Genomic DNA, 24980 nt, shown 5'->3' with positions numbered 1-24980 from the left:
AGAGTGAGTTTCAGGACAGCCAGGGCTACACAGAGAAACCCAGTCTTGAAAAACCAAATAAATAAAAAACAAAACAAAAACAAACAAACAAAAAACCCAACCAATCAGCCAAAACCAAAAAACAAACAAACAACACCGGCCCCAAGCGTAGAGTATTCATGCTGCTGTCCGCCAGCTTCAGTGATGATCTGACATCTGATGCCCCAGTGGCCACCGAGGAGCTGTTTCCAGGACTCCTGAGGGTACCAGAGTCTATGCATACTCAAGTCCTTGCTGCAAAGTGGCATGATATGTGCATGTCCCCCTTGGATACTGGTGCCCACAGGATGGAGGTGTTTGCTAAGTAACTGCGCCTAGGATTTCCTGAGTGAGTGCTGGGCCTTTCCCTGCCCTTCCTCAGTACCCCCCCCCTTTTTTTTTTCAAGACAGGATTTCTCTGTGTAGCCCTGGCTGTCCTAGACTTGCTTTGTAGACCAGGCTGGCCTCGAACTCACAACGATCCGCCTGCCTCTGCCTCCCGAGTGCTGGGATTAAAGGTGTGCGCCACCACACCCAGCCTTCCTCAGTACCCTTAACTTTCCCAATCCTGCAGGACATCTCAGGTGGACTGCTCCTTGTCACCCAGCCTGTGTGGCCCCTTCTGCTCCTGGCCTTACTCCATCCGGCCATCGCCCCCCCCCCCACCTCCAGCTTCCCTGGGGAGTGGGTGGTGAATGGCACCTGCTATGCGGCTACCCGTGGAGGTTTCTCTGTGTCCTCAGCTGTTCTCTGCGAGGCAGCGGGACAGCACAGGGGCATCCCCTGGGTGCTCGCTGCATCTCCCGCTTCCTGGTCCCCTCCTGTCCCTAGAGATGAGGAGCTGCTTAAAGGAACTGACACCCAAGGAGCTTGTCGGCTGGCCCATGGTGTCAGGAGGTGACAGCACTGGTTGAGAGAGAAGTTTACTTTGGGGTGAGTCCCAGGCAGAGTGCTGACCCTGTCATCCTTTCCAGGGACCGCCGTGGCTGGGGCCCAGCAGCAGGCCTCGAACCAGCTTCCACACAAGGAGGATGCCCCTTGTTCCTTGAAAACTGACCTACCTGACTCTTCCCAATCTAAGGTAAACCCACCTTTCACTTCTATCTCAGTTGTGTCCTGGCTTGCGGTCCTCTCGGAAACACAGACTCTTTATTCCCTGAGACTAGTGTCGGGGTAGGGAGGACGAGGAGGAGACTCCATGCTTCTGAGACTTGGGTTTTCAGAATGTGCTGTGACTTTACTCCTGTGGGCACTTTCAACCCTCATTCATTAATGCTCCCAGGCAGTGTGAGCTAGCTTGGTGTGACTCTGTTGGTAGTGAGGTGATTCACACTGGGTTTGGAATGAAAGCATTGGGCTGGAGTGCAGCTCTGTGGTACAGCCCTGGCTTCTACCCGAGCCAAGGCGGCACGGGGTGGGGGCGTGGGGGGCAGGGGTTGGGGTGGGGGCAGGGGGGCGGAGGAGGAAGTCGTTTTTTGCTCTTTTTGAGACAGGGTTCCATGTAGCCCAGGCAGGCTTCGAACTTGCTGTATAGCTGAGGATAATCTTGAGCTTTGGATTCTACTGCCTCCACCTCCCAAGTTATGGGATAGCAGGCATAGCACACACAGAGTTTATGTGTGTTACGGGTGGAACTCAAGGCCGTGCATGTCAGGCAAGCGCTCCACCAAATGAGCTGCATCTTTATTATTGAAACAAGCTCTCACTATGTCTCTCAGTCTGGATTTGTGAATCCTTCCACCTTTGTGTCCCAAACGCTGTGATCATAGGTGTGTAGTACCATGCCCAGTTTTTCCTCTGATTTGAAAAGATAATTAAAGCCTCGAGCGGTGGCATAGGCCTTTAATGCCAGCACTTGGGAGGCAGAGGTAGGCAGTTCTCTGTGACTTAGAGGCTAGTGTGGTGCACATAGTGAGTTCTAGGCCAACCAGATCAAAATAGTGAAACCTTGCTTGATTGTTTGATTTTGTTTTGTTTTGTTTTTTCAAGATAGGGCTTCTCTGTGTAGCTGTGGATGGCCTAGAACTTGCTCTGTAGACCAGGCTGCCCTTGAATTCAGAGATCTGCCTGCCTCTCCCTCCCTGAGTGTTGGGATTAAAGACGTGATCCATCATGCCTGGCTCAGTGAAACCCTGGTGTTTTGTTTGTTTTGTTTTTAAGATATTAAAAGTTTCTGTATTCTTGAAAAGTTTAGGGTTTGGGCTCGGTACCTGGGGGAGAAATCAGCAGTTCCTGGGACTGGTTAATAAGTGTCTTCTGCAATGCAGTTAATCATTTCAGGGATGGTTGAGTCATTGTGTACCTTTAGTCCCAGCCCTTGGAGGAAAGGCAGGCAGGTCTCTAAACAAGGCAGCCTGGTCTACATAGTGTGTTCCAGGCTAGCCAGTGCTACATAGGGAAACTCTGCCTCAAAAAAAAAAAAGTTTCCCTTAACAAATGTTTTCTTTTCTTCTTTTAATTTTTTTGTGCATTATCTTTAAATTTTTATTCTACCTTTATTTATTTATTATGTACGTATGTATGTATGTATGTATGTATGTATGTATGTATGTATGTGAATGTGTGAGGGCACGTGCCTAGCATGCCTACATGTGGAGTTAGAGGACAGCTTTCAGGAGTGAATCATTTGTGTCCTGGGGATTGAACTGAGGTCGCCAGGCTTCTCAAGTGCCTTTACCTGGTGAGCCATCTTGCTGGCCTATTCTAATTTTTTTTGTTATTGTTTTTTGCTTTTTGTTTTCTGAGACAGGGTTTCTCTGTGTAGCCTTGGCTGTCCTGGACTTGCTTTGTAGACCAGGCTGACCTGGAACTCACAGCAATCCACCTGCCTCTGCCTCCCCACCATTCTCATTTTTGATAAACAAGTCCTACTGTATCTACCTGGCAGGACACACATTCGTCTCGAACTGCCCAGTTTTTCCTAGAACTACTAAGGGTATATGTAACTTCAAAAATATACCTTTCGGGGCTGGAGAGATAGCTCGGTGGATAACAGCACTGTCCGCTCTTCCGGGGGCCCTGAGTTCAATCCCCAGCAGCCACGTGGTGGCTCACAACCGTCTATAATGTGATCTAATGTATACATAATAAATAAATCTTTAATTTATTTATGTATATATATATACATAATGTATATATACATTTCTGTGCACCTGTGTTTGAAAAGGGGCGTGATAGGAGCCAGACTTCTGATTATGGTCTTCCCTATGTGCCAATCTCCAAAGCCCTGCTTAGAGAACTGTGTGGTTATTTGACTATACACATTGCTTCCAGAATTCTGGAGGCCTGGAAGGTGCAGGTGTAAGGGCATGCCTGTGGTGTCTTTGTTACCACTTACAGCGAGATGAGAATACCCCTTAGTGTTCCAGGTCCCCCTGGGGAGCAGGGAAGGCCAACTCCCCTGGTCATGACCCACTCTTCTCTCTCAACCCCCAGTATCTCAGCACCTCTACATCAGTCCCCAAGCAGGAAAAGCTTTTGAGTTTGCCTGGAGACAGGCTTTTCTGGAGTGAGGCAGATGTCATCCAAGCAACTGAAGACTTTGACCAAAGCCACCGAGTCAGTGAGGGGACCTTCGCCGATGTCTACCGGGGGCAAAGACATGGTGTGACCTTCGCCTTCAAGAAGCTCAGGGAGGTGAGCTGGGGGTGTCCGCAGGGAGGGCAAGGCCTGGGGCCTGAGGCTGGATGGATCTTCAGGGGTTGTGTATTTTCCCACAGATGGCCGGCTCGAATCCAGGGTCCATGGACAGATTCCTGCAGGCAGAGATGCGGCTATGCCTCAGGTAAGTTTCCTGAGTGGAGCTCCTGGCCTAATGATGACAGGGGACAGCACAGTACTTCCTGTGTGCCAGGCAGGTGGTTAGCACTGCCATGATTACTTGGGGCCATCTTCTGTTGCACAAGTTTGCTAATTTCCTGGTTCTAGGGGTGGGAAGTCAGAGAGCATCTGTGAGGCCTCCTCAGAGTGGTACCACAGCAGTCAGCCCTAGCCCATGTCCTTACCTAACCCCAATTACTCCTAAGCATCTTGTCTCCAAATACCTCTGACTATAAGTTGGGGATTAAGTTTCCAACATGCTTCAGAACATGCTTAGGTCATAGCATAGACAAGCTCATTCCATCTTCATCAGAATGCTACAGCACAGATACCAGGGCCGCACTTGTATAGGTGTATGAGTTGGGGCCCAGAGAGGTTCAGTGTTTGGCCCAAGACCACATAGAAAGTAAGTGGCAGGGCCAGAGTGTGAGTCTTTGTGGACTGTCTCCAGAGTCCCTGCTCTTCTTATTCTTGGGTTAGAATTCTCAAGAAGCCTTGGCTTGTTCCAGCTCCTTCCATGTATGAAGACAGGGGCCCTTTCTATGCCATTTTGAAACAGGTGGCTGGTGGTCTGATGGCAAATCCATCTTAACACTAGCTCTCTAGATATGTGGGGACCCACAGAACTAAATATGCCTCTCTGTGTGTTCTATAGCCTGAGAGGTTTTTTGTTTTGTGTTTTCTTTTTGTTTTTCCCAAGACAAGGTTTCTCTGTGTAGCCTTGGCTGTCCTGGACTTGTTTTTGTAGACCAAGTTGTCCTTGAACTCACAGAAATCTGCCTGCCTCTGCTTCCTGAGTGCTGGGATTAAAGGCATGTGCCACTACAGTTGGCCCAGTTTGTATATTTTAAGATGGTTGAAACAAATCAAAAGAATATCTCAGAGTCCTCAAACATGAGATATCATAAAATAAAGTTTTATTGGTACATGCCTGTGTTTACCAGTGTCTGTGGCTCCTTCTGGGCAGAACACACAGTAGGGCAGTTGCTAGAGTCTACGGTCTGTGGCGAAAACGTGTTTACTAACTCACTCTTTACAAGCTGCCTGCGGGGCTGGAGATGTAGCCAAGTATGCACAGGGCCCTGGCTTCCAATCCCACCAGCTCCCTACCAGCTCCCTACCTTACTGCCCCCCAAAGATTACAGGTGTAAAGTAATAAAGCCTCCAAAAGTTACCTTCCAATTGGTTCACTTTGCTGGTGGCACCCTCTTGTCATCCCAGCACTTGGGGGGTGAGGCAGGAAGGCTGCACCCTTCAAGGCTTCCTACCCCAGAGCTGGAAGGGGCCTGGAAAGAGAAGAGGACAGTTGGGGGCTGAGATGTGCCCTGGCTTTGGTCATAGTTGACTCGTGACTTGAGAGATGTGCCCTGACCACCTGACATCATGAGCTGCCACCGAGTGTGGGAAGTGCCACAGACAAATAAGACTGCACTGTAGAGCATTTTGAGAAACGCAGAAGGGTATGAGGGGTGACCCTCAAAGTGCCTACCTAGCCTAGCAGGTGTGCAGCCTCACATTTGATCCCCAGCACTTCCCCACCCTGAAAAAAAAAAAAAAGAAGCTCAACAAAGTTATAAGAAAAATTGCGCGAGATGTAGTGGTAGTTCGGACCTTTAATTCCAGCAGAGGCAGGCGGATCTCTGTGAGCTATCACGTTTACTGGTTTTGTAATTTTTATTTTCTGTTGTTGTTTTGGGGTTTGGTGGCATTTGCTTCTCATGGTCCTGAAGACCGAGCCTAGCCAGGGCTTTCCATATGCTCAGCAGCTTGACCCCTGAGCTATATCCTTAGCCCTCTTTTATAATGGGTTAGGCTTTTACTAGTTGCTTAGTCTGGTTTTGAACTCGTAGTCCTGTGCTTCAGCTTCCTGGGTCCTCCAGACCTGATTTGTTCTTTCTTTCTTCTTTTTTAATTTTCTTTTTTTTTTAAAGATTTATTTATTTATTATTATGTATACAGTGCTCTGCCTGCACATATACCTGCAGGCCAGAAGAGGGCATCAGATCTCATTATAGATGGTTGTGAGCCTTCATGTGGATGCTGGGAATTGAACTCAGGACCTCAGGAGGAGCAGTCAGTGCTCTTAACCTCTGAGCCATCTCTCCAGTGCCCCCTGTACTCTTTTTTTTTTGAGACAGGATCTTGTTATGTAGCTCTGGTTGTCCTGGAACTCACTCTATTTTTTTATTTTTATTTTTTGGCTTTTCAAGACAGGGTTTCTCTGTGTAGCCTTGGCTGTCCTGGACTCACTTTATAGACCATGCTGGCCTCGAACTCACAGAGATCCTCCTGCCTCTGCCTCCTGAGTGCTAGGATTAAAGGTGTGCATGGCTTTAGTTTTGTTATTTCTTCTTTACCCTCTTTTTTTTTTTGTGGGGTTTTTTTTTTTTTTTTTTTTTTTTTTTTTGGTTTTTCGAGACACGGTCTCTCTGTGTAGCCTTGGCTGTCCTAGACTCACTTTGTAGACCAGGCTGGCCTCGAACTCACAGCGATCCACCTGCCTCTGCCTCATGAGTGCTGGGATTAAAGGCGTGCGCCACCACGCCCGGCTTTTTTTGTGGTTTTTTGAGACAGCGTTTCTCTAGATAGCTCTGGCTGTCCTAGAACTCTGTAGAGCAGGCTGTCCTCAAACTCAGAGATCTGCCTGCCTCTGCCTCCTGAGAGCTGGGATTAAAGACATGCACCACCATGTCTGGCTTAGTTTATTTCTTAATACTTTTTCTAGTCGTGCATGTGAAAGAGCACACATGTGTGTAACCATGTATATACTCACTTACTGGAAACCAGACATGAGGATGTGCCCTTGCTTCAACTCTGTGTTCGTACCAGCTCGGTGGGCACTCCTCCATTCATTAGTAGCCCAGGCTTGCCCAGGCTACAGGGAATGCTCGCTTGAAGCCAGGTAGCCCGCCCCCTATATCATGGTGCAGTACAGACAGGCGTGCAGAATGAGACAGGCATGAAGAAGAGCACAGGAAGGCAGCAAGATCTGGCACAAGGCCATTTGTACTTGTCCAGGGAGGTCAGCTGGGCTGTGACCGTGAGAAGGGCATAGGAAGCTGTGTGTGACCGTGCTCGGTGATTCCGGAGGCATGGGGTTTCTGGGAGGCAGGACAGAAGTGTCCTTTGCCCAGAGAGACATGTGGATGGTTCACGTGTGGAGCATGAGATGTGGCTGGAGCCATGAGGAAAGCCAAGAGGAGGAAGGTGACTCAGACAGTGGGAGTCCCCAAGTTAAACCGACCTGAGGCGGGTGTGGTGGCCTCTAGCAGGTTCTTCATCCTTCAGCCTGTTCCCAGAAGTGGGGTGGGGGTGGTGCCAGACTGCACAGCAGGGAAGTAAGGTGAAGCTATCAGGGTCCAGAGCCTGTGGTGCTGGGAGGTGGCTGGTGGCCGGGGCTGGGAAAGGAGGGTCTGCCTCTGGCGCTTGCTCTTTGCTGCCTGACTGTACACTCCTGCTGGGTTCAGATGCTGTCACGCCAACATCCTGCCGCTGCTGGGCTTCTGCACCGGACGTCAGTTCCACAGCCTCATCTACCCCTACATGGCCAATGGTTCTCTGCACGACAGACTTCGGGCTCAGGTAAACCCCTGGGGTGTGAACTGTGGTCAGAGGACGGAGCAGATAGCTGCCTAGGGGTCAAGTTAAGGCCTTAGAAGAGCGTGAACTTTCTCAAAAGCTCAGAAAACCCTCAATACAGATACCAATGTATCCTTTCTTTCTCTTTCCTCTTCCTCCTCCTCCTCCTCCTCCTCCTTTTGAGACAGGAGTACCAATAGCCAGGCTAGCTCCAAACTTTCTATATGGCAGACAATGACCTTGAACTTCTAATCCTCCTGCCTTTACTTCCTGAGTGCTAGGAGTCCAAGTGTATGCTAGCATGCCTGGTTTATGCAGTGCCAGGGAATAAAACCCAGGACCTCGTTGATGGCAGCAGACGGTTTATAACTGGACGACATCCCCTTGTTTCCCTCCTCCCTCCTTTTGCTGCTAAGATCAAAGCTAAGACTTTATACAAGTGACGCCCCCAGCCTTACATTTCCATTTCACACCCAAGGAAATGGAGGCTCCGAGGGCTTCAAGTCTCTTTCCCAAAGTCACACAGCCCATGTCTCTGAGGTTGGGTTTGCAAGTTGATATGTCTGATATGAATACTGTTGTTTCAAGCTAGTACATCACACTGGCTCAGCCCCGTGACCGACCAAGGACAGATTCGATGGAGTCCAAGAACAGGCCATGAAGACTTTAGAGTGGTACAGGAGTGACCTTTTCTGTTCCTTCCTTTTCTCTTAGGGTGACTCAGACCTGCTGCCCTGGCCGCAGCGTGCCAGCATCTGCTCAGGGCTCCTTTTAGCTGTGGAACACCTGCATAGCCTGGACATCATCCACTGCAATGTCAAGAGGTGAGAGGGCCAGATGAGCTGGGCCTGCTCTCCAGGCCGGGCTTCAAGAATGAGGCCAGCCTCTGTTCTTGCTCCCCCCCCCCCTCCCAATCTCCTCTACCGCCCCTGCCTTGGGGACCTTAGCTCTCTCCTTAGGCCTTCAAAAATCCAGTATTTCTGAGGTGTGCCCTCTGCTCACGGCCGGAATTCAGAGCTGTGTGTCACCATGTGTGTGGCCATTCTGAGTTAGTTTCCCCGCAGGCCACAACACTCTAAACATTTGTCCATCTACTTAGGAGCCAGGGAGTCTGGGAGCTGTGCTCAGGCTCAGGATTTGAGCTCCCCTGTTTAAACATTTCTCAGTACCCACCTTGCCTGTGTCTGTTGAGGATAGGTCTTGTCAGGGAGGCTTCTTGTTCCCAGCATCTTAGCATCAGATGTCCAAGAGCAGGACAACTGGTAGCATGGGAGTGATTCCAGAAGAGTCCAAAGCAGAAGCAGCTCCTCCGCCGGAGGTCTCGTGGTTCCTCAAAGTTCCCTCCCATGTGGCACATGTCAACTCGAAAGCTCTTTCCTCTCCTGTATTACACCTGATGGCACTTGTACCCATGCTGAGAAAGGAACAGAGGGAGAGAGCCAGCCGCTGACCCGCTGACCGGCTTAGTGGGTCTGCTGATTTCTGATTTTCTTTTTATGTATATAGGTCAGGGGATTGAACTCAGTATTGAGTGTGCCGGATGAGCTTTGCCACCAAGCTGCACCCTCACACATTTTCAGTTTCTTGCTTTCCTCCCATACTAGCCCTTACCCCTAAGATGGTTTTCTGGTTCCCAGTTCCTCCTCTGCCTTTCCACCTTATTTGAGCATGGGAGCCATCTCCCCATGTTGCAAGGCATCGTGGTTTGCTGTGACTTCCTTGTCTTGTGGTGAAGTGGGTTGCCCACGTTTCCCTATATAGGTCTAATAGTAGATATTGGAGTTGCTGGCTATTACGAAAAGAATTTTTAAACTTTTTTTTTTCTGGTTTATTGAGATAAGGTCATGGCCTGTAACTTACAATGTAGCCCAGGCTGACCTGAGCTCACTATGTAGCCTAAGCTGGCCTCGAACCTCCAACAGTGCTCCTATCTCCTTTTCCTGAGTGTTGGGATTCGATATGAGCGACTACTGGGTCTGGCCTGGTGGCCTCTTCTTTTTCAAATACTGTTGGATGGGCCAGTGAGATGGCTCAGTGGGTAAAGAAGCTTGCTGCCAAGCCCAATAACCTCAATTTGATCCTTTGAACCTAAATGATAGAAGAAGAGAGCCAGCCCCTGCAAATTGTCCTCCTGAGCTCCCCTGGAGCACGCGGACTCCCTTCCCACAAATCAATGTCATAAAATACTGCTAAGGTTAGTCCTAAACACGAAGCTTAACTTTTTGTCCCTCAGGAATTTCTTTTTCTGCGCTAACTCCCTTCAATTAGGACTGGATCAAAGGATATTTTAACTTCTCTTTTTGAAATTTAGAAAGTGTCCCCTTCCTGTGCAGCCTGAGCACACTGACCTAGAAAGGATGTCAGGGTTGGAATTTGCACCGGGGAGGCCAGAGCTTGTAGTAGGAAGAGTCCAGGCCAGCACAAGCCCTGGGCTTGGCCTGCTGTGCTGTCCAGGGCTGACATCTGTGGGGAGTGGGAGTTTGCATTGCTGGCCACGTTCCTGGGGCAACTAGGCTAATGTTCAACTCCATTTCCATTTAGTCGAATGAGTGGGCTTCCAAGGCCTTGCCCATTTAGGGGTGGCTATTTTATGTTGAGGGTCTTCTGTGACCACTCCCCCTAACACACACACACACACACACACACACACACACACACACACACACTCACAGGGCTGACATTGCCCATGGCTTAACTGTTTGGCTAAAGTGTCTCCATGGCAACCTTTTCTTCCCAGAGTTCAAAGGTTCTCCTCACTTGCTTTCCCATAGTGCCAACATTTTGCTGGACCAGCATCTCAATCCCAAACTGGCTCATCCAGTAGCTCATCCGTGTCCTGCCAATAAAAAGACCAAATACACTGTAATGAAGACCCACCTGTTCCAGGTCTCAGCTGCGTATCTGCCCGAAAACTTCATCAGAGTGGGGCAGCTGACCAAGCAAGTGGACACCTTCAGCTGTGGAATTGTAAGCGGTTCCTTCTCTGCCCCGAGGCTGTCTGTATGCATGGGGCTTGCATGGAGCCACAACAGAGGCTGCCAGACTCTGGCCTACAGGCCAGATCTGAGACAAAGCCTAATGGGGAATCTTTTACAATATTTTTATTTTATTTATTTGTTTTTAGTTTGTGGGTGTGTGATGTGTGATGGGTGGGGGATGGGGTGGGGGGTGTAAGTCAGGGGTCTTTTTATTTTAGCTTTTTCGAGACAGGGTTTCTCTGTGCAGCCTTGGCTGTCCTGGACTCGCTTTGTAGACCAGGCTGGCCTCGAACTCACAGCGATCCGCCTGCCTCTGCCTCCCGAGTGCTGGGATTAAAGGCGTGCGCCACCAGGCCCAGGCTTCAGCCCATCTTTTCAACACCCATTTATCATTCCCATCATAGTCCCTCATCCAGTCAGTGTTCATCCACCTCTCCTACATACTCCCCGCCCATGACCAGGGACCAGGGACCAGGGACCAGGGACCAGGTACTGTAAAATGTGGTATAGTCTGAGCCTGATGATCTGCACAGTTTATCTTTGGGATACACTGACTCCTTTCAATGCCTACAGGACTGGTGTGTTAAAAAGATCTGGGTGTGGTGGCACACACCTGTAATCCCAGCATTCAGGAGGCAGAGGCAGGAAGATCTCTTTGAGTTTGAGGCTAGCCTGATCTATGAAGCAAGTCCAGGACAGCCAGGGCTACATAGAGAAACCCTGTCTCCAAAAAAAAAAAAAAAAAAAAAAAAAAAACACTTAAAAAAAAAGTGTGTGTGTGTGTGTGTGTGCATGTGCTTGCTTAGAGGACAGATCACTTAGAGGAAGACACTGTTGAACAAAGCCAAGCAGATTTTCTATTATAGAGTTAATGGGATCCTGACTCTATGACCTAAATTCACCAGAGAATGCTATGCAGGCTTTCCCAACTTCACTTAATGGTGGAACCTTGTTTTCCTGGTGTGTCTTTTGCCTGGCGTTCCATAGAACCTGCTTGGGAAACAGTCTGTTGCCTGCAGCCAAACTCAGAGGGCCGCACTCAGCCCTCTGCCCCTGTGCTCCTCCCAGTGTTGAGCTCTGAACTTCCTCCTCTCTGTGACCACAGTCTCCTGTCTGCTGCTCACATCTGCCTCTGAAACCCTCAACCTCTGTCTTTCCTCCTGTTCAGTTTCCTTCTGCCCCTTAGCTGGCCACTCTGCTGGTTCCCATGTCTCCCCTGCCCCTGCCCCACCCCGGTAAGTTCCCTGTGTGTGCTTCAGTGAGGCCAAGCACCCCTTCTTGGGGAACCAGTGGGGAGGCAGTGGGAGTTCCCCAAGAATCTAGGCAATTTAGGAAGACGAACAAACAAAATAGAATAAAACAAAGGAAAACAAACAAAAACAAAAAACAAAAAAAGTGAAAACAAACTAATACAGCAGACCCTCTAGCCACAAGGCAATATGGCCTAGTCCAGTACAGTCACTTCAGGCATGTAGTCAGAGACTCCATGTCTCGGCCTTAGTTTCGCCTTCTGTAAAATGGGGTTAGTGGTGCTTATAGACAGTAATGGGGCTGAGTGTGGTGGCACACACCTTTTTGTTTTGTTTCTTGAGACAGGGTTTCTCTCTGTAACCTTGGCTGTCCTGGACTCACTTTGTAGACCAGGCTGGCCTCCAACTCACAGAGATCCACTTGCGTCTACCTCTCAGGGTGCTGGCATTGCAGGCTTGTGCCACTGTGCCCAGCTGGTAGCATACATCTTTAATCGCATCTCTCAGGAGGCAGAGGCACCTGATATTTGTGAGTTCACTTGTGGACCAGCCTGGTCTACAAAGTGAGTTCCAGGACAGCCAGGGCTATGTAAAAACAAACAAACAAACAAACAAACAAACAAACATTTTACAAGAGACCAATGGGTGGCTGGGTGGTGGTTGTGCACACCTTTAATCCTAGCACTCAGGAGGCAGAGGTAAGTGGATCACTGAGTTCAAGTCTAGCCTGGTCTACAGAGCGAATTCAGGACAGCCAAGGCTACATAGAGAAACCCTGTCTCAAACCCCGCCCCCCAAATAAATAAAAAATAAACAAGAGAGTAATGAGATACTGTATATGAATGGATATTGTGGGTATTAAGTGTATGTGTGTGTGTGTGTGTGTGTGTGTGTGTGTGTGTGTGTGTGTGAGCCCACGCACACGTGCTTGCCTGCTTGCTGCGTACATGTCATACTGCCTGGTGTAGAGGCCAGAGAACAACTGTCTGGAGTTGTTGTTTTTCTCCTGTCACCTAGTGGGATTAAACTCAAGTACTCTGGCCTGCATGCCAGGGCCTCATCTTGTCCCCTCTGTCTCTGTGTTTTTATGCCCACTAAGTGGCCCCTGCCAGGGACTTGTTCCTTCTAGAACCACATGGCTGAGACAGAGGAGACTTCTGTCTGAGGGTTTCTCTCTTCCTGCAAGGACCTGGTTGGCAGTCCCTTTTCAACTGGCTGCAACCCCTTTCTAGTGTGGTGCCCTATGCTGCCCCCTCCTGGCCCCTGCCAAGTGTGCTCCTCGGTCCCCTAAGAGCAGGGTCACCTCAGTGCCTGGCCTGCTGTGAACTGCTCTAACCGGTTGCAGGAGGGTGTGGGGCAGACGTGACAGGAAAGATAGTTGTTTACCCGGCAGCACAGCTGCTCTACCACACGTGACTGATGCAGACTCTGGGCCCAGGTTTCAGTTCCCAGCCCTGGGCTCACTTCTTGCGCAGGGTAGGACTTAGGAGTCCAGACTTCTGTGGCTCTGGATCCTCCCACATGTGCCTGCGTGCCTGTGTGTGTGTGTGTGTGTGTGTGTGTGTGTGTGTGTGTGTGTGTGTGTGTGCAAGCACGCGGTTGTGTTTTTCCAAGGCAGGGTTTCTTTGTGTAGCTTTGGCTGTCTTAGAATCTGCTCTGTAGAGCAGACTAGCCTCAAACTCAGAGATGCACCTGTCCCTGCCTCCCGAGTGCTGGGATTAAAGGTGTGCGCCACCATCACCCGGCTCAGTCCTGTGTCTTTTACACTGCTGAGAATTCCATGAAAGGCAGGCTTGCTCTTCATACAGACACATACCATAGTTTGGGGTGTTGGCTTTCAGCTGCTCAGGCCTGTGCTTCTTTGTGAGTGAATGAAGTAGGGAAAAATGGTGGTGTGGCAGGAGAACCAGGAACTCACGGCCACTCTCAGCTACAGAGTAAATTCATGGCCAGCCTGGACTACTGTCTCAAAAACAAAACGTGGGGCTATCAAGATGGCTCAGTGGATAAAGGCACTTGCTGCCAAGCCTGACAACCTGATTCTAGCCCAGGGACCCACCTAGTAGCAGGAGATCCACCTCCTACGGGTCACACTCTCACCTCTACACAGGTGGTGTGACACACGAATACCAACACACACATACACACATATACATACAAACACACACATATACAAACATACATACATACACATAAAACACATATACACACTCACACACACGTACAAACACATATATACATTCACACACATCACATGCTCACACACTCACACATATAGGCACAAACACACACATACTCACTCAATAGATACATTAATAAGTAAATGTAATAATAATGATAATAATAAAACAGAAAAGACAACGCCTCTGTCATTGCCTACATCTTCACCTGACTGTGGGCATATGTGGATCACGCTGACTCTGTTCTGTCTTATGCAGGTGTTAGCCGAGGCCCTCACTGGAATCCCTGCGATGGACAAAGACCGCAGTCCAGTTTACCTGGTAAGAGATCTAGTCACTTCTGGTTGGTTGGCTGGTATCCTTGGGCACATGTCCAAGGCAGGGAGAGTCTTTGAATTCTTGGTGATCCTCCTGCGTCGGCCTTCTCTTGAGTTCTGGGGTTATAGGCATGTGCCACACATTCAGCAGCAGCCCTCCGAGTGAGCCCCTTACTGCTCTCAGTCTGCCTTCCTTTCCTTTGCTGAGTCCCTACATGCTCCAATAAAGTGCATCATTCATCTCATGCAGACTGTCCTTTTGACATTTACTTATTATGTATACAATGTCTGCCTGCATGTGTGCCTGCCTGCCAGAAGAGGCCCTAGATCTCATTATAGATGGTTGTGAACCACCATGTGGTTGCTGGGAATTGAACTCAGGACCTCTGGAAGAGCAGCCAGTGCTGTTAACCTCTGCGCCATCTCTCCAGCTTGAGTTTGACTGATTTCATCCTGTGGTTTCACTCACTGGTTTTATTGGTTTTCCTTCGAACTTCCTGGGCCCTGAGAGTTGGCTCGAGACTTGCTTAGGTTCATGATTGATGCTTCTGTCAAGAACGCTTTGTCCTAGCCTGTGTGCAGCCCTGGCAGTGGAGTCACTGCCTTCTCTCAGCACTGGCTACAGATAAGATCTCTCTTCCCTGTAGGGCCAGGAGGTAGGGCTTGGTGAACTGCTTCTGGATCCCTTCTCTCTGGTGGTAACTTGCCTCTCTTAAACCACTCATGTGCTTGACTGTTGCATGCTGATTTCCCCTTTCTTGAATGCTGTTGAGTTTACCCAAAGATGGATAGTTAAAAGGTCATGCTCACACAGGAACTGCCGGCATTAGTGGTCTTTTCTTCCAGGTGTTGAATCCCTGATGGTGTCAGGCATGCTGTGTCCTCAGATCCTGAAACCACACTACTTTCTGGCTGGACAAACGGAGGCACAGTGGGGCTTACTTTTTTACTTTCTTTCTTTCTTTCTTTCTTTTTTTTTTCATGACAAGGTTTACAGGGTTTCTCTATGTAGCATTGGCAGTCCTGGACTTGCTTTGTATATCAGGGTGGCCTCCAACTCACAGCAATCTACCTGCCTCTGCCTCCCTGAGTGCTGGGATTAAAGGAATGTCCCCCCATGCCCAGCTGGGGCTTATGTTTTTATTTTATTTTTTTTCTCCTTCTGAGACAAAATATTGTTATATTGCCCAGCTAGCTTTGAACTGCTGGATTCAAGCAATGCTTTTTTGTTTGTTGTTTGTTTGGCTGGGGTTTTGTTTGTTTGTTTGTTTTTTGAGACAGGGTTTCTCTGTATAAACAGTTCTAGCTGTCCTAGACTCACATTGTAGACCAGGCTGCCCTTGAACTCACAGAGATCCACCTGCCTCTGCCTCCCAAGTGCTGGCAATAAAGGCATGCGCAAAGGCATGCGCCACCATGCCTGGCCTAGCTTTTTTTATTATTTATTTATTTTTATTCTTCTCTCATACATTACATCCCAACCACAGTTCTTCCCCTCAATTCCTCCCAGCACCCCCTTCCCTTTCTCCCAGATTCACTTCTCCTCAATTTCCCTTCAAAACAAAACAAAACAAAACAAACACAACAACAACAAACCGCAGCAGGCCTCCCAGGGATATCAACTGAACATGACATAACAAATTACAATAAGACTGGGCGTGGGCTAAAGAGATGGCTCAGAGGTTAAGAGCACCACCTGCTCTTCCAGAGGTCCTGAGTTCAATTCCAGCAACCACATGGTGGCTCACAACCATCTATAATGAGATTTGGTGCCCTCTTCTGGCCTCCAGGTATAAAGCAGTCATATACATTAAATAAATAAATAAATAAATCTTAAAAAAAAAAAAAAAGACCGGGCGCAAACCCTCATATCAAGGCTGGATAAAGCAACCTAGTAGGCGGGAATGGGTCCCCAGAGCAGGTAACAGAATCAGAGACAGCTGCTGCTCCCACTGTCAGACCCACAGGAACACCAACCTTCAGGATCCTAAGGAGTATCCGGAGGACCTAGCTCAAGCCCGTACATGGTCCATGATTGTTGCTTCTTTCTTTGCGAGCCCCTATGAGCCCTATGAATTTAGTTGATTCTGTGAGCTGTGTTCTCATGGTGTCCTCAACCTCTCTGGCTCCCCTGGCTCTGCCTAGTGTTTGTCTGTGGTGTCTGCATCCGCTCTCATCAGTTGCTGGATGATGCCTCTCTGATGATAGCGGGGCTGGGCACTGATCTATTAGAGCAGAATGTCATTAGGAATCATCATTTCATTGGCTTTTTTTTTTTTTTTTTGCCAGTCATGTTTGGAGGCTGGAGAAGGCCTTGCAGAGGAAGGGATGGCTGAGTAAGTGACAAGAATGGGCCGAGGGACAGAGTAGGAGTATGTTTTAGGCAGAGAAGACAAGCCTTACTATATAGCTCAGGCTCGCCTCGAATTTACAAACCTCACCTTCAGTCTCTATAGAGTGCTAGGGTTACAGGTGTTTGTCACACACCTAGCTTTAAAATGCCATGTGTCTTATAATATGTATTTATAAATATGCACATGTGTAGCAGTGATTATAATATACACACACACTAACAATAAATAAGTATACAGTAGTTTGATACAAAAAATGGAGGGGTTGGCTTTGATTCTCCTGCCTTCAAGAGAGGCACACATAGCCAGGCGTGGTGGCGCACACCTCTAATCCCAGCACTTGGGAGGCAGAGGCAAGTGGATCGCTGTGAGTTCGAGGCCAGCCTGGTCTACAAAGTGAGTCTAGGACAGCCAAGGCTACACAGAGAAACCTTGTCTCGAAAAACCAAAAAAAAAAAAAAAAAAAAAAAAAAAAAAGAGGCACACATCGCCATTCCCTCCTTATCTGGCTTTGTGCAAGCCACATATGCATACAGCCTTTGCTCCGCATGAGCTTGCGTTCTTCCTCTTGCTTCATTTGCAGGGGATGTAATTCCTGGAATTCTCTGTTGTTAGTCCTCAGCAACAATCTCATGGAGGCTGTCTCTTTGCTTTTTATTTGTGGTTTTTTTTCCCCACATATTTCTTAGTAAGATGTTTCAAATACCCTTTTGAAAAAGGCACCTGTGAAGCTGGGTGTGGTGGTGCATGCTTGTAATCTCAGCACTTGGGAGGTAGAGGTGGGCAGATCGCTGTGAGTTCGAGGCTAGCCTAGTCTATAAAGTGAGTCCAGTACAACCAGAGCTATACAGAGAAATCCTGTCTCAAAGAAAACCAAACCAAACCAAACCAAAAAAAAAAAAACCCCAACAAAACAACCACTCCCCCACCCCACCCCCAAAAAAAAGAGAAAAGAGAAAAGAAAAAGGGACCTCTGAGTTTCTTATGATCCCATTTTGTTCCTTTTGATGCTTACAACCCCTTCTCCTGGGTCCCCAGCCTCCCTCCCCTCCCCTCACCCCATTTTAATTTTCTTGGGGAAGCTGCTTGCAATTGCAGTGCCCATGTGACTCCAATCTCCGTAGGGCGGGTGCAGTCAAGGGTGACCTTCAGGGCCTGCTGCTTCTTGTCCGCTTTCACCCTAAGATTTATCCCAGGCACTACGGTACCAGGGGAAACAAAAAGGGCCCGTGTACGTGTTAGAAAAATTAATCCAGGAGGCTGCAGAGATAGTTTTGCAGTTAAGGCGCCTGCTGTTCTTCCAGAGGACCTGAGTTCAGATCCCAGCACCCATGTCAGGTGCTGTAACTCTAGCTGCAGGGAAGCTGATGGTGCCTTTTGGCCTTGCAGGAACCCTCACACACGGACACGGACACACACACACACACACACACACACACACACACACACACACACAGATAAAAATAAATCTTAAAGGCCAGGCGTGGTGGTGCACGCCTTTAATCCCAGCACTCAGGAGGCAGAGGCAGGCAGATCTCTGAGTTTGAGGCCAGCCTGATCTACAAAGGGAGTTCCAGGACAGCCAAGGCTATTACACAGAGAAACCCTGTTTCAAAAAAACCACAAATAAATAAATAAATCTTTAAGAAAATAAGACATGATTGGGGCTAGAGAGATGGCTCGGTGGCTAATAATGCACGTGCTGTTCTCGTAGAGAAGCTGAGTTTGGCTCCCCGAAAGCGCACATCCGGTGGCTTACAACCTGTACTCTGTAACTCCAGCTCCAGAGGATCTGACACCCTCTTCTGGCCTCTGAGGGCATCTGTACTCACACATGCATACCCATTCACAGACACACATGCCTACAAATAAATACATATTTTAAAACGATTAAATTGTTAGTGCCGGGCATACGATAAGTGCTATGCAAATGATGGTTATTATTATTCACTGTACATAAATCTTACAAATAGAAGACATATCGGAAATGGGCTTTGGATATTTTTTTTTCTGTCTGGTGTCACGCTTTATACTTTAGGTCTGTTATTGGATTTCTATTTGTGTTACACCCAGGAATAGGCATTTCATGTTCCCAGTTTCTAATGGAACCACTGAAGCCGGACAGGTTAAGCCACTGCAGATGAGCTGTGCCTGTCCTAGGGAGTGCCCTGTGCACAGAGCAAGTCCCATGATTCTCCAGTGCTTGGGTGCTGAACTTGTTTCTAGGACACCTTTCTTTTAAAGACATCTTGCCACACCCAGCACCTCACCTGGACTTCCTCATTCTCTTCCAACAGAAGGATTTGCTTCTCGGTGAGAGTCCTAGCAGTTCTGCTCTCTGCTCCCAGAAGACAAGCATGGGAAAGGTGGTGGCCAAAGAGATCTGCCGGAAGCACGTGGAGAGGAGGGCAGGGCTGCTGCCTGAGGCTTGTGTGGAAGCCTGGGCCGCCGCTGTGTGTGTCTGCCTGCAGAGGCGCAATGCCAGCCTGGAGAAGGTGAGCTCTCTGCTGCCTGTTGCCTTATCTAGGGCTGCTCATATGCTGGTGATGTAATAAGGCATGTTTAGGCTGCTGGAGCCATGTCGGCAGTCAGGGTTGCTATGTGGGTCATGGGGGACCCTGAGGGTGGGTGTCTGGCTGGGGCCTCTCACGGGAGCCAACCTCTTCCTCTCTTCCCTTGTGCTTGTTTTCTCTCCTGATCTGTTCCTGTGGCTTTTCTTCCAACTTCCTGGAGAAGATGTTTTTTTGTTTTTTGTTTTTGTTTTTTTTTTGAGACAAGGTATCTCTGTGTTACAGCCCTGGCTGTCCTGAAACTCTCTTTGTAGCCCAGGCTGGCCTCAAAATCACAACAACCTGCCTGCCTCTGCCTCCTGAGTGCTGGGATTAATGGCGTGTGCCACCATGCCTTCTCATGTTTGAGCTAGGAGCTCATTAAATTGCCTCTAGGCCTCGAACTCACTTTGTAGCCCAAGCTGGCCTTAAACTTGTGGTTCAGTTGACCTGCACTACACTCACCATACATACCCTTAATAAGAAATTTCAGCTGGGTGGTGGTGGCCCACACCTTTAATCCTAGCACTCAGGAGGCAGAGGCAGGTGGGTCTCTGAGTTCAAGGCTAGCCTGGTCTACAGAGCAAGTTCCAGGACAGCCGGAGCCACACTGAGAAATCCTATTTGGAAAAAAAAATTTTTTCCTCAGTGCCTTGCAAAAATTTCAGTGTGTAGACTGGTGAGATAGCTCAGTAGGTAAATGTACTTGCTGCCAAGACTAACAATCTGAGCTCAAACCTCAGGATCCATATGGTAGGAGAGAAATAACTCCTGGAAGTTGTTCTTTGACCTTGATATCTGTGTCAAAGCATATGCACATGTACACACACACACACCCTTCTAATTTTAATTTGAAAATCCCATGTGAGGATCCAAGGACAGCCAAGGCTACACAGAGAAACCTTGTCTCAAGAAGACAAGAGCCGGGCAGTGGTGGGGCACACCTTTAATCCCCCCCCCCCTGCAGCTGGCATTTGACTGTAACTCCCAGAAGACCAGGTGCTGGCCTTTGGCTTTTGAAAATACCTGTATCAGCACAAGACATCCAAAGCCCAAGTTCTTAGCACAAAGGAGATTTATTTCCCCAGAGGGACAATCAGGGGACCTGGGGGAGGCTGCAAAGGCAGCGGCGGCAGCGGCAAGTAAGACAATCAAGAGAGCAAGGGAAGCAGGAGAGGGTGTTTGTGCAGGAGTGGAGTTTTAAGGGGAGAAAGGGGAGTCTGTGCTGTGATGAGTTGGTAAGTCCTGATTGGACAGGTTAGCCAAAAGATGAATTTTGATGATTGCACCTTGGTGTTTTGCCTCGGGGATGAGTCAGTGGCCAAATAAGGGACTAGACGTTGGGGGCAGGCTTTAGGAATGTAAGTTTTTAGTGAGGGAGAGGAAAAGGGGTAAAAAGGGCAAAACCTGTCTGCAGTGTTTGCTGTGCTGGGGGAGGAGGGGGCTGTGTTTGCCATACTTGGCCTAGAGGGCCCCTTCAGCCTTAAACCAAGTGCCTGACCAGCGTCTTGTCTGTCTCCTTCCCCAAGGCACGAGTCTCCATGGCTGAGGTGGAGGACCAACTCCGAGGTCAGCTGTCCTTCCCTTGGAGCAGGCTTTCAGAAGGCACAGGCTCATCGTCCAATACCCCAGAGGAGACAGACGACGTTGACAATTCCAGCCTCAGTGTCCCCTCTTCTGTTATGGTGGGGTCATGTGCAAGGGTTGCTTCCTCTCCACTCTCCATGGGAAATGGAACAGCACAATCATCTACCAGTGAGAGACAGGAGGCTGACTCCTCCTCAGAAGCCTGCCCATGTGCACAGCCACCCCAGGACGGTAAGCTTGGAAAGGTGTGGTGCGCATGCAGGCTCATCTCCTGTGGTCCTTAGGCCATCCCTCCCTTCTGCTCCTAATTCATGGCTTTGTTCAGTTATCCAGGTGTTCACTGTTAAGTGTGTGTACAAAGAGGAAGCCCAGTTCACCAGTGACCATTTATTTCTGTCTGTTCCCTGTCTCTTAAGCCCTGCACACCTCTGTCTCTGTACTGAGCCCTGGTCACAATTACTGCCCATTTGCCAGGACAACTGTGTGGCCTCCCTCAGCCTTGATCCACTCTTGCCTCTGGCTCATTAGTTCTTCCTCCAGGATCCAGAGAGTGATAGTTACTTATTTCTCCTTTCTTTTCTTTTTCTTTCCTCCTCCTCCTCCTCTTCCTCCTCCTTCTTCTTCTTCTTCTTTTTTCCTGAGACAGGGTTTCTCTGTGTAGCCTTGGCTGTCCTGGACTCAATTTGTAGAGCAGACTGGCCTTGAACTCACAAGGATCTGCCTGCCTCTGCCTCCCAAGTGTTGGGATTAAAGGTATGCACCACCACGCCTGGCTGAGAGTGCTTTATAACAGCACATTGTATGGCATGTAGCTGTTATACTTAAAAACACTTCCCTGGGCTCAGCAGCACCTTGTGTATGTGGTTCCCTCTTGACTGCTTCCTCTTCCTTGTCAATCACTTCTAAAGACACCTTCCATCACTGGCACTTGAGTCCAAATATGCCAGGCTTCCTAGTGAAATGGAAGTTGAGGCCTTTTTGGTGAAGTGTCACCATGCCTTGGAAACGTGACCTGCTAGTAGTCTAGGCTCTCGGACCACTTCTTTAGGGAGGGAGAAGTTAGGAACCGCTATCAGTATTGTTGATGCCACACTTCTCCCCTCTTTGTGGAGGAACACGGGAGCCTCTTCTTTGTGGAAAGGGTGTATGTGTGTGGTTGGGGGTTGGGGGTTGTCGGGCAGAGTGCAGACTTTCCTGCAAAGGCAGAAGCCATGACGTGCTGTTTGGGTTTGGGGCCAGATTCACAAACTTGGCAGGAAACTCTGATCAAGTGTGACGTAAAGGATTTTAATAGTAACACTTGTTGAAGCTACTCTTTTTCTACTTTCCGTTGAACATCAGCTACAGAGAATTCATGGAAAATTGAGATCAATGAGGCCAAAAGGAAACTGATGGAGGATATCCTACTCTACAAAGAGGAGAAACTGGACAGCATTGAGCTTTTTGGACCCTGATGACCAGAGCACATCTGAGGACCCTTATCCTCAACTGGATAGACAGTGTCCAGTCAAGGAAGAGGTCTTTGGCAGCCTGAGGTTTGTTGAGACCCATACATGCCAAATACCAGCCTGAACAGAAGGAAACTTGGTTTCATCAGAGTTGAGTTGCAGGGACAGGGGGCAGGGGGATCGTGACTTACACAGTCACCAAACTCTAGGAAGAACTCTTCCTCTTTGAGGCAAGGGCTTATGAAGCAGAATGCCTGGTACGTGACCCAAGGTGGTTTTGTGATTCCAAAGAGCTCATGTTGATTACCACCCCCAAGGGACGCTGTTGCCGTTGCCCTAGAAGCTCCCACTCCTCCACAACTGACAGAGCCATCCTGCAGCACCCATGGTGTTTTCCAGAGTTCTCATCTGTCAATCACATTTGAAGACAGCTTTCTGCAAAGGTCCACTTCTTAAAAGACCTTCAGCTGGTGTCTCAGTGCAATTCTTGACTTACCTCTCAAGGTCAAGATTCTAAAAGCAAAACACTTGGCAAAGGACTCAGTAGGCTTTCTCTTTCTTCAGCTGGTGGTCTTGCGAGCCACTGGTATGTATGAACTGCCTGCTTCTCACATTCATCCTCCCATCTCATCAATGATCAGTCTTTTATGGAGACCCTGAGACTGTGTGGTATATTTATAGCTAGGTGAAGAGTCATGAGAACAGTCTCATGTTTGATTCTGCTGCTAGTTAAGTTAATCACTCAATGCGTGGAAACTCAGTATTCTTGTAAGATAACATCCCCTGCTCTATTCTCCCTTCCGCGGCTCTTGGGAGGAAAGGTGCAGCGGCTAAAGAAGCACTTTGAAAATGCATCTATCCTGTTTTTATAAAATAAATAAAAAGTATTTAGCTCATGTTTCTGCCATGTAGAAAATGTTTATGCAGTGTATATATATATTTGAAAACTCATGTTGCAAACCTTGGTTGTGAAACAGAGTTATTTCTAATTCGCTATTTAACATAATTCCACCCTAGTGACTTTCTTGTAAAATAAAAACGTTTGTAATCGAGCAGATACAATTACTTTTGTGTCTGGGTGAATGTGTACAGAATGTGTTTGACTCAAGGACTCTGCTTTTATTTCTGTATTTTCATTTTTGTACAATGTTTGTGCACATTTATGTGTGAATGTAGTGTGCAAACCACCATGTGTTTGTGGAGCTCAGGGGAATGACTTCAGTTTTCAATACATCTTCCACAAGGTCTGTTATTTTTTTACTTCTTACACAAGGCTAACTGGCCCATCTCTGTCTAAGTAGGAGCTCTGAGATTATATATAGCTTTATTACACACCCCGCTCTTTTGTGGGTCCTGGTATTTGAACTCAAGACCTCAAGGCCTCATGGTTGTGGCAAGTGACTTAGGACAATGTCTCTTTAGGGAGGATTTCATCAGCAGTGCCACCACTGTAATGGGGGTGGGGCATTTGTAGAACCCTTCATGGATATTAAAGTTGCCTACATTTTTGTTGTTACAAATAGTGATAGTTACTAGGTGTAGTGGTGCATGCCTTTAATCCCAGCATTCAGGAGGCAGAGGCAGGTGGCTCTCTGAGTCTGAGGCCAGCCAAGGCTACACAGAGAAACTCGATATGGAGAAACCAAAAACCAAACCAAAACCCCAACAACAGCAACAATCAAAAAACCAATAGTGATGGCTTCTAGGATGGTCAACCTTCACTGTCAACTTGGGTTAACAGTCACCTAGGAGCTAGATATGCTCTGGTTGTGACTATGACGGTGCTTACAGAGAGAATTAACTAAGAACGGAAGACTCATTCTGAGTATGGGAGGCACCATTCCATAAGATAGCATCCTGTGTTGAATAAAACAAACAAAACAACAAAAAATAAGTGGAAGCCAGCTGAGTGCCCTTTCTACCTCAACAGCTGTGAGCTGGCCCTGGAATGATGGTCTGTACCTTAATCAGTAAGACAATGTCTTCCTTGTCTTTCTTTACTTGCTTTGGTTGGGGGTGGGGTGTCCTCCCTCCCTCCGCCCCGCCCCCGCCCCCCAGATAGGGTTTCTCTGTTTAACAGCTCGGGCTATCCTAGAACTCAAGTTAGATCCGCCTGCCTCTGCTTCTCAAGTGTTGGGAGTAAAGGCGTGCGCCACCACTGCCCGGCGTGGAGTGTCTTATGTATCCCAGGCTGGCCTGGAATTTCTGATCTTCCCCTTCAAAACTTCCTAGTGCTGGGATTTACAGGCTAGCATGACGCCTAGTTTATTCGGTGATGGGATCAAAATCTTAACTCTCCTTTAAGTATTCTGCTATTCAGCTAAACTATTAACCTTTTCTCAGTGGTGTGCGGAGGCTTGAGACAGGGTCTCAAGTAGTTGGAGGTGACCTTGAACTCTGGATGCTCCGGTGCCCGCCTTTCTAGGTCGGCACTAGTATTTATTTCTAGAGGTAGTCTCAGTTAGCTAGGCTGGGTCTAGTCTCAGTTAGAGGCTAGGAACTCATTAGATATCGCAAAATGGCTTCCACTCACAGTGGTTCTGCAGCCCCAGCGACCCAAATTGGAATTACAGATGTGAGCAACCTTGGCTGCTTCTGCTCCTCCCTTCCCTGCGCCCCCTTCCGCCGTTAACTTTTTTTTAATTTGTAGGCAGGATCTAAATTGTCTAGGCTGACTTTGAATTTGGCAACTCTCTTGTCTGTTGTTCTTCCTGAGCAGCTGGGATTACAGGTCTATCCAGCAGGCCTAGCTCTATTTTGTGTGTGGCTTTGTGCCTTCTAACCCCAATTCTGTCATTTGGTTTCACTGAACTACAGTTCTCCGCATTGTTTAAAAAAAAAAAAAAAAAAGAGGGAGACAACGCCTGGTACGGTCATCACACGCTGGCTCGGCGCGCTGCTCTG

At 48.3% G+C, this 24980-nt stretch overlaps 1 protein-coding gene across 2 annotated transcripts in view; it reads left to right on the top strand.

Moving 5' to 3' along the window:
• Positions 1-23138, top strand: part of IRAK2 (interleukin 1 receptor associated kinase 2) — a 57213-nt gene extending 34075 nt beyond the window's left edge. Inside the window, exons 4-13 of one of the 2 annotated variants that reach the window (XM_084766463.1) lie at positions 993-1099; positions 3454-3654; positions 3738-3802; positions 7305-7419; positions 8131-8240; positions 10188-10383; positions 14083-14145; positions 18790-18987; positions 20571-20859; positions 21976-23138. In XM_084766463.1, the coding sequence (XP_084622589.1) occupies positions 993-1099; positions 3454-3654; positions 3738-3802; positions 7305-7419; positions 8131-8240; positions 10188-10383; positions 14083-14145; positions 18790-18987; positions 20571-20859; positions 21976-22082 (1451 nt within the window). In that variant the 3' untranslated portion in view covers positions 22083-23138. Of the gene's footprint in view, positions 1-992; positions 1100-3453; positions 3655-3737; positions 3803-7304; positions 7420-8130; positions 8241-10187; positions 10384-14082; positions 14146-18789; positions 18988-20570; positions 20860-21969 lie in introns of both variants that reach the window. The other variant, XM_084766462.1, reaches the window with a different exon arrangement.
• The last annotated feature ends 1842 nt before the right edge of the window (positions 23139-24980 follow it).

This window comes from Acomys minous (assembly GCF_964271855.1).
Source record: "Acomys minous genome assembly, chromosome: 17".
In the NCBI taxonomy this organism is placed as follows: Eukaryota; Metazoa; Chordata; class Mammalia; order Rodentia; family Muridae; genus Acomys; species Acomys minous.
Note: the sequence above shows the minus strand (reverse complement) of the source record. Positions and strands in the feature narration are given on the sequence as shown.